The sequence below is a fragment of the Marmota marmota genome, unplaced genomic scaffold (genome assembly GCF_001458135.2).
Source record: "Marmota marmota marmota unplaced genomic scaffold, marMar, whole genome shotgun sequence".
NCBI classification, from domain to species: Eukaryota; Metazoa; Chordata; class Mammalia; order Rodentia; family Sciuridae; genus Marmota; species Marmota marmota.
This window is the reverse complement of record NW_025999982.1, coordinates 9,368,566-9,377,574: the sequence shown is the minus strand read 5'-3', so window position 1 is coordinate 9,377,574 and position 9,009 is coordinate 9,368,566. Positions and strand designations below refer to the sequence as shown.

The window sequence follows — 9,009 nt, the reverse complement described above, 5'->3', positions numbered from 1 at the left end:
GAGGAGTCAAGGTTGACTCCAAGTTGGGGGCCAATCAGCTGCAACAGATGAAGAAGAGAGCAACTTCAGTTCCAATCTAGCAACCGGGAAACTTGGCGTCATGTCTCAGCTCGGTGGCCAGCTTGCTCAGTGGCCTTGGACAAATTCCTTCCCCTCTCTGGACTCAGTTTCTCCTCCTGTACAATGGGAACAGTCTCACTTGCCCTGGCACTGGCCCCTCCCTGAGCCCCAGGGCCATGAGGAAGACAAGTGCGTCATAGACCTGTCTCCCCTCATCTGCAGGGAGCCCGTGCCAGCAGCCACCATGGCATCGCGCATCGGGCTGCGCATGCAGCTCATGCGGGAGCAGGCGCAGCAGGAGGAGCAGCGGGAGCGCATGCAGCAGCAGGCCGTCATGCATTACATGCAGCAGCAGCAGCAGCAGCAACAGCTGGGGGGGCCTCCCACTCCAGCCATCAACACCCCCGTCCACTTCCAGTCGCCGCCGCCTGTGCCCGGGGAGGTGCTAAAGGTAGGCCCTGCTCTGGCCACGCTTACCCCCTGCCCCTGGTCCCGACCCCCATGGGAACCGGCACCTCTTCTTCTCCCAGGTGCAGTCCTACCTGGAGAATCCCACCTCCTACCACCTGCAGCAGTCCCAGCACCAGAAGGTGCGGGAGTACCTGTCAGAGACCTACGGGAACAAGTTCGCTGCCCACATCAGCCCCGCCCAGGGCTCCCCGAAGCCCCCACCAGCCGCCTCCCCCGGAGTACGGGCTGGACATGTGCTGTCCACCTCAGCCAGCAACAGTGCGCCCAACAGCCCCATGGCCATGCTACACATCAGCTCCAACCCTGAGAAGGAGGTGAGTGACAGCCAGCCAGTGGCCACTGTGCTGGTAGAGCTGGTGCTGCCGGAGGCTGTGCTCTGGGGAATCCAGGTCTAATGGCAGAGGCACGCTGTCTCCTCAGAGAGTCCCCATCTGAGGGAAACACAGCTCTGCTCTCGGGGCGCTCCAGTCTGAGGGCAAGCACCATCCTTACTTGTGAAAACTCAGCTATGGAAAAACATAAGACGCAGCCGGGAAAGCCCAGCACCCCTGCGAAGCCCTAGGTGGAGGTAGATCAAGAACCTCACGGGGCATGGTGCCTGAAATCCCAGCAACTCGGGTCCCTGAGGCAGGGGGATTGCCAGTTCAAGGCCGATTTAGAGAGAGAGAGAGAGAGAGACCTTGACTCAAAATTAAAATAATGATATCTAGGGATGTACTCAGTGGCACAGCTGGGTTTTTGGTATGGGATTCCCAGTATCAAAAAAAAAAAAAAAAATCCCCTGGGCTGGCAGGGGGCTAGTAAAGAGTCCTTCCTGGCCTTGGGGTTGGTTGTGGGACCTGGACAGCTCATCCTTTCTCTGGGCCCATTTCCTCCTCTTGTAGATGAGTGGATGAGGTGCCTCCAAGATCCTTCTTGGTCAGCACTGTCCCATCTGCCCTTCTCCAGGTGGACCCTCTTCAGATTGACTTTTCTTTTTTTTTCCAGTTTGATGACGTCATTGACAACATTATGCGTCTGGACAATGTGCTGGGCTACATCAATCCTGAAATGCAGATGCCCAACACGGTATTCCTGGGCTGGGTGGGTGGGTTGTATGAACGGGGGAGGGTGGCTCACAGGACTCACGGAGACCCTGAGTCTGCAGAGGGCCCATCAAGGCAGAGCTGGCATCTGGGTAGAGATGTGGGGGGGGTCACTTCCTCAAATAATGTGACCAGGCCTAGGGGCAAGCAGAGTTATGAATCAAGAAAGATGTGCCTCAGCCTGGGTGCATGAGGGGAGCAAGGGGGCTGGGCGGTTTCCGGAGGCTTCCTGGGGAGGAAGAAGGGAGGCAGGGAGGACCTTCTGGGAGGGCAGTGGTGTGTCCACAGGAAGGTAGGAGTTGATGAGTTCCTTTTGGAATCTGTGGCTCTACTCCTCTACCAAACCCAGGCCCCAGAGAGCAAAGGCCCATATCCCTCACTCAGGCTGGCCTTGTCCCGCCAACCAGAGAACCTATCCCTCTGACAGCATCTGGAATTGTGGCCATATTTTGGATGTCCCAGACAGGGCTGAGGAGGCCCGTGGGAAGTAACTGGGCTTGGAATCCAGAGGCCTGGCTCTGCTATGATGTTAGGAAGCCCCTCAACCATCCTGAGCCCATTTTCTCCGCTACAGAATGGGTGTGAGGCCATCCACCCACAGGACTGTGGGAAGATTACATGAGACAAAAAAATCCAGGGCAGCTTCTGCCCAAGAGTGACAAGTGTTTAAGCTGAGTGGGTGGCACTGCGGGAGCCGATCCCCTTTGTTTGAGATCCCAAACCTTAATTGGGTGGCCCTGCACCTTGGGCCTGAACCTCTTATCACCCAGAGTCCTCACCACAGAGGAAGAGTTCCTAATTCCTGCAATGGGGAGTCAAGGAGTCAGTCCACAGTCCCTACTGCCCAGGTGACATTGCTGAGTGGCTTAGCAGGAGCTGGCCAGGACCAGTTGGGTCTAAATCTGCAGCCAGCAGTAGGGCTGAGGAGGGAGGAGGCTGAGGAGAGATGCAATCATCTGTTCCCTTCAGTAGGTCCTGTGTGCACAGCAGGGAGTCTGGGCTGGCGGTTTTGCTCTGTACTCCTATGGTGGGAGCCCTGTCAGACCCCTGCTTCAGCCTTCCAGGGGTGCCCATTCCAGAATGGCCTGCCCCTGCCCATCACACCGAACTCCTTGACCTTGAGCTCTTGGCAACTGCTATCCTTAGCTCATTGGCTCGTGCCACCCCTACCCGTAGTACCTTCCCTTCCTCACCTCTGTGCTCAGGACTCAATTGAGTACCACACCCCCCAGGAAACCCTCCAAAAACTCCTGAATTCATTAGGCCCCTCCCTAGGGCTTCCATAGACCCCGCCTAATTCTATCACTGCTCAGCCATTCAAGGGCCCCTGCTCAGCTCTGACTCCAGACATCCAGCTTGAGTTGCTGGAGAAGGGGCCCAGGCGAATTCTGATGCCCCGGGTGACCCTGAGAACAGCTGCGCCTGAGACTATGCGCCCTGAAGAGGACTCTCCACAGAGAGGGGGCCGCTCCCTGAGCCTCTCTCCTGCCTTCCCCCCACAGCTGCCCCTCTCCAGCAGCCACCTGAACGTGTACAGCAGCGACCCCCAGGTCACAGCCTCCNTCCACCCGCCACTGTAGTGACTCCATGGTGGGTGTGGTCCTTACTACCTTCCTTCCAGTTCCTTTTTTAGGAGGCAGGGGTGGGAGACCCTCCTGGAAAGGGTAGTCATGAAATCCCAGTTGATGGGATCCTGTTCTCTAGGTCTGGAGCCTGAGGCCACCGAGGGGGGGTGGGGCAAGTTCACCCCCATGCAGCTTGCGGACCAAGGCTGGCTCTTCCTCATAGCACCCCTTAATTGTGTCTGCTCTGTGCCCTGACCCCCTCTACCTGTAGAGGTGTTGGTCACCCCTTACTTCCTAGAAGGCTAAACCTAAGCCGCAGGTTGCTCCTGGGGCGCTCCGCCCTGGTAGGTTCCCCATCCATCCTTCTAATGGCTTCCTCTGCAAATCTGCTCCTGTAGTTGAACGGAGACGGAGGTTCAACATTAATGACCGCATCAAGGAGCTGGGAATGCTGATCCCCAAGGCCAACGACCTGTGAGCAGATTTCTGGAGGGAGGGAGGGAGGGAGGGGTCTGGAGCTGAGTGGCAGCCTACCAGTATCATCTGCCCCCATGCCCAGCAGGTTGCTAGGGGGCTGGTGAGGAGAGACCCCTTCCTAGGCGCTCCTGTCTAAGAAGGTTCCTCCCTCTCCCAAGTCAGGAAAGTTCAAGACAGACACGCCCCTGTTGGGAAGTGAGGCTGGGAAGGAGGGAGGCTTCCTGGAGGAGGTGTCGAGTTGCAGAAGTTTCTTGAGGGCATTTAACTGGGGGAAAGGAGAAAGGTGGTGGAGATTGGAAACAGTGAGGGCCAAGGGTAGGCTTGGAAGATCTGCTCCAGATTACTTGGTTCTGTGGGATTAACGAAGTGAGCTATGGCAACACTGTGGCTGGGAGGGCCCTTCTTGTGCAGCCTGAGACCAGCCTTCCTCCAGTGGCCAGGTATGGCGTTGATGGTCCAGATTGGGTCTGACAGGGTCTGAAACCAGCTCAAGGGCAAGCATGTGGCCGCCCCTCTGGACAAGCACCTTGACTCTGCTCGACCCACGGCTGCAGGGACGTGCGCTGGAACAAGGGCACCATCCTCAAGGCCTCCGTCGACTACATCCGGAGGATGCAGAAGGACCTGCAGAAGTCCAGGGAACTGGAGAACCACTCTCGGCGCCTGGAGATGACCAACAAGCAGCTCTGGCTCCGCATCCAGGTCTGGCCCTGAAAGTGGACGTCTTGGGCAGCTCTGACCCTTGACCCTGGGCAAGGTTCACACTCCTAAAATTGGAGACAGAGGAATGATGTGCCTGAGGAGTCAGGTTGTTCTTCTGCGTTAACAAACAGACCCCAGTATGGTGAAGCAGCAAATGCCAACTGCAGGCTCTGCTCTGTGAGACCCTCATTCTGGGGCTCAGGTTGGTGGTCAGGCGCATCTAGAGTGGGCTGTTAGAGCTGTGTGTCCTTCTTAAGGTGCCACATGTCCATTCTGTTCACATGTGCTTGGTAATTCAAGTACACTCCACACCTAACCTGAGGGGACAGGAAAGTGCAGACCCACCAAATGCCTGGAAGGCAGAGGGGTGGTAGCATTTGGTGGAAGTACTAGGAATCACCACAGGGGAACTAGGGAACACGGCTGGACAGAGAACCCAGCTGCTGGGACCCCGAGTTCCAGTCCTGTCCTGACTCTATTGAGGTTCTCTTATCCCCTTTGGACCTGAGACTGGTCCTCTGTATGTACAAGGAATGATCTGGCAGCAGCTTCTATTTCTCACGGTGGGTAATACAATCTACGTTAAAATCCAGCACACACAGACATGCTCAGAGTGAAAAATTGATGTTTCATGAAAGAAAACTCATCCTTAATAGATGCAATGCATTCTGATAATTTCTATTCCGGTCTAGTTTAGACAAGTCTATTTCAGTTTAAAAAATGGAAAGGAGCTGGTCAAGACTCACCACAGTGGTTTCACAACCCACTAATGAGTTACGACTTGTAGTTTGGAAAAACACTGGTCTAGACTCTAGAGCCACACTCTGCTTTCCTCCAGCTGAGACGTCCCGGGGTGGAGGTGCAGGGTCGGGGGAGGTCTGGCAGTGGGTGCCATGGGTGTGCGCCCCAGCCTTCTGTCTGCTTCCCCACCCTGCAGGAGCTGGAGATGCAGGCCCGAGTCCACGGCCTCCCCACCACCTCTCCATCAGGCGTGAACATGGCTGAGCTGGCCCAGCAGGTGGTGAAGCAGGAGCTGCCCAGCGAGGAGGGCCCAGGGGAGGCTCTGATGCTGGGGGCAGAAGTCCCCGACCCCGAGGCGCTGCCAGCTCTGCCCCCCCAGGCCCCGCTGCCCCCTCCTGCCCAGCCACCGTCCCCATTCCATCACCTGGACTTCAGCCACAGCCTGGGCTTTGGGGGTGGGAGTGACGAGGGCCCCGCAGGCTACTCCGACCCCCTGGGGCCAGAGCATGGCTCCCCATTCCCCAACCTGTCCAAGAAGGATTTGGACCTCATGCTCCTGGACGACTCCCTGCTACCGCTGGCCTCTGACCCCCTCTTCTCCACCATGTCCCCTGAGGCCTCCAAGGCCAGCAGCCGCCGGAGCAGCTTCAGCATGGAGGAGGGCGATGTGCTGTGACGCCGGCTGCCCCTGTGCCAGGGAACAGGGGCAGGCCTGGGGGCTGGGGGGTTCCTCCCTCCCACCCTTCAGGCTGCACTTGTGTGTGAAGTAGCCACCTGCCCTGCCTCACTCCTCCCTGTTGGCCCCGTTTGGACTTAGTGCCAGCCTGGCAGCCTGTGGGGTCTGGAGAAGCTCCCGCCTGTCTCAGTGCCCAGGCCAGAGGCAGCCCTCTTGATGGGGCTGGAAGGGAATGGGCTCCGGGGGTGAGATCATGAGGGGGAACGGAGGGGACAGGGTGGACTAGAGGCAAGAAGAGCGCCTGGCAGGGGAGGTCCTACCTTCTGAGGCTGAGTGCCCCCCTCCGATGGAGGACACCCTGGAGCAGGGGTTCAGGAAACTCCTCTGTGGAAGGAACTGGCCAGGGTGCCCAGGCCTGCCTTTCTGGGACTTGAATGGCAACAAGCCCATCCCCCAGCCTGGTACTCCCCCCACAGGAGGGGCACCCACCCCCCTTTGGTGCTAACAACTCCCCCCAGGGTGGTATGACGGTGGGGTGGCCAGAAGAGGGGGCTGGGTTCAGGGTGGAGCGCGGGGTCCCTGCTGGAAGAGCAGCTCCCCTCCGGACCTCCCACTGTGTGCCTTTAGTAAACACTGTGCTTTGTACCTGCTTGTCCCATCTCTTTGGCGCGGCCTAGGCTGACAACAGAGGGAGTCAGAAATGGGTACAGAGGGGAGGAAGCCGCCTGGATTCTCCCAGCGCCTCCGCCCTGCCCCAGGGGAACCTGGAGAAGCAAGCTAACTTACTGCGTTTTAGTGCTGATGGGTGCGCTGTGCCTCCTTAAGGCCACGAGGTGGCGCTGCAGCCACACGGGTCCCACACCTCCAGCTGTGGCCTGAGATCCAGGAGCCACAGTTGTGGCGACTGCCCTGCAGAGAAGTGTACAATCCTCAGCTGCTTCCCTGGGGCACCTCAGCCCTGGACTGCCCGCCCCTGGCCTCGTGAGGCCCTCTCCAGCTTCTCCCCCTCCCTGATGACCAGAGACCCAGCTTGAGACCCCTAACAGGACACTCTGGAGACAAGGCTGGCCCCTCTTCTCTTTGATTAGTTTCTCTTGCAGGACAGGCTTCTAGAAACTGTAGGGCTGTGTCCTTCTATGGGTTTAGGGAAAGGAACCCTCGTGAGTTATTTTGAGAGGGGACAGGCGCACAGCACACTGGGTGTGAGTCAAGTATACGGTTGTGCTCCCACTCTGCCCTGGCACTTCCTGGAGACCAGGCTTCTGCAAATCCTCTCCTCTCTCTGGGCCCCAGCCCTCCCACCCTGCAGTGGTTCCCTAAGGCCTTGCTCGGAGATTCCAGGAGGTTGAGATCCCACCCAGGATGAAGAAATGGGCTGGGGACAGTGAGGGGTCCAAGGTATCTTGGGAGGAGAGAAGAGCGGGTCTTCTCGAGCTTCACCCAGCTCCTTCCCACTTTACACAGTCTCTGCAGGCAGAGGCCAAACTGGCCGAAGACACCTAATTATAAAAAAAAAAATTCCACGATAAAAATGGCTAAGAGGGCAATTTCCTCTGTGTGGAATGGGAGATCAAATCAGCGCTGGAGCAATTAACATGCGAGGGGAAAGGGGGGAAAAGAGGCCAGGCGGCCTGGGCGCTAGGGTGGCTGAGCTGGCGGAGGTTGCAGGATTAATCTCAAGGTCAGATGGAGCTGTGGATGACCTTGCAGAATCTGTGCCAGCCTGGGCACTGGCACCTCCTTCCAGTTCCTGGTCCCACCCAGTGGCCTGAATCTAGCCTGTGTCCTGGGAACCCCACTCTGAACCCACAGGGCGAGCCCTGGGTTCCAGCTGGGGTACACCTGAAGACACAGGCTCGGCTTCCTTGGCATTGGAGGGCTGAGATCTAGGAATTCTCAGGGCTGGTCCTTCCAGTGATTAAGAAATGTCTCCCTGCCCTACGTGGTCTTCCCCTTCCCCCTAGGGATTCTTTCAGTGGAGTGGAAACCTATCCCCCTGCTTCTTCACAGAGCCCCTCAAAGCCATCGTAACCCCCTTCCCCATCTACCTGCTGGCCTTCTGGTCCCTGGGCTCCTGCACCTTGGCCACCATCTGCATCCTGGAGAGGTGGGTCTGCTGTTGGACAGGATCCAGGGTGTGGGTGGGGTTCTTTCCACAAGAGGGCGCTCTGAGCCAGGCCAGGCCTCTGCCTGCCAGGGACTGGTGGGGGTGGAGGAGTTTCATCTGAATTGAACATTCCAGGCTGTTTGCTTGGGTGGCTTACACTGTGCCCAGGGGTCCTGTCTGCCTACTAGCTTCCTTAAGAGTTGCCCAGGTCATCTCAACAAGCCACCAGAAGTGTATCTGAGACCGGTCTGTGCAGCCTTCACCTGCCACTGGAATGGAGCCAGGCAGTCAGTTTTAGCTGGTGGTTTTGAATGTCCCCGATTAAATAAGGGGAATGCACTCCCCATCCTTGCTCTTTGCAGCCAACTACACCTTTCCAGGTGTGGGGTCCACAGAGGGGACATTTATTTTAAAAAGGCAGACGGGGAAAATGGGCTGTGAAGGCCGGGTGACCTGGTAGGCCCTTTTCCCTTCCTCTCATGGAGGAAGTGACCCCCCCCCCATACACACACACACCTTGAGAACAAACTGAAGTGTGATGTGGGGTCTGGGGAGGGGGTCCAAGCTAGGTAGGAAAGGGCAAGCAGCTGTAGCTCCCTTGGGTTCCCTGGGGTCCCAATGCTGGAGCTGGCACACTTCCCAAAGATGGGAAGAAGGACCCTCCTGTCCTCAGCTCCGGGTCCTGTGTCTGCCTGTCTGTCCACACCCGCTGCTCGCTCCTCATCTATGTTAGGCAGCTCTGGATTTCTGCGTGTGCCGTGCCAGCTGGCTGGCAGCCTGGGAAAAAAGAGCAGACGCTCAGAATGTCCTGCTTGGAATTCTACACACACAGAGATTCTTTTAAATCAGAGATTGTTGCTTTATTATTTGGGGCCATTAACTTGGATGAGGCTGATACATGCTATGGATCTCCTCTCCACATACACACACAGCCTCCTAACAACTACCCCCAAGTTCAACACCCCTTCTCCCTCCCCAACTGGTCTCCCTGCCCCACCTCAAAGCCTGTTCCCCTCCCCTCACCCCTGCAAGTAACCTGCCTGGTCAGCTAAGGCAGCTGGAGAGAGCCCCTTTGATGCCCCTCCTGTCCCCACCACCCAGGCTGACCCCCAGCTCCCGGGGTCC

The 9,009-nt window shown here is 57.7% G+C and overlaps 1 protein-coding gene across 1 annotated transcript; it reads left to right on the top strand.

The window, feature by feature from the left end:
* Nucleotides 1-279: 279 nt before the first annotated feature.
* On the top strand, nt 280-6,422 carry Tfeb (transcription factor EB). The gene is made up of 8 exons (XM_015487356.2): nt 280-511; nt 591-845; nt 1,519-1,599; nt 3,119-3,192; nt 3,250-3,280; nt 3,480-3,655; nt 4,213-4,360; nt 5,298-6,422. The coding sequence occupies exons 1-8, from the start codon at nt 305-307 to the stop codon at nt 5,775-5,777; spliced, it is 1,452 nt and encodes a 483-aa protein (XP_015342842.1). The 5' UTR covers nt 280-304; the 3' UTR covers nt 5,778-6,422.
* The last annotated feature ends 2,587 nt before the right edge of the window (nt 6,423-9,009 follow it).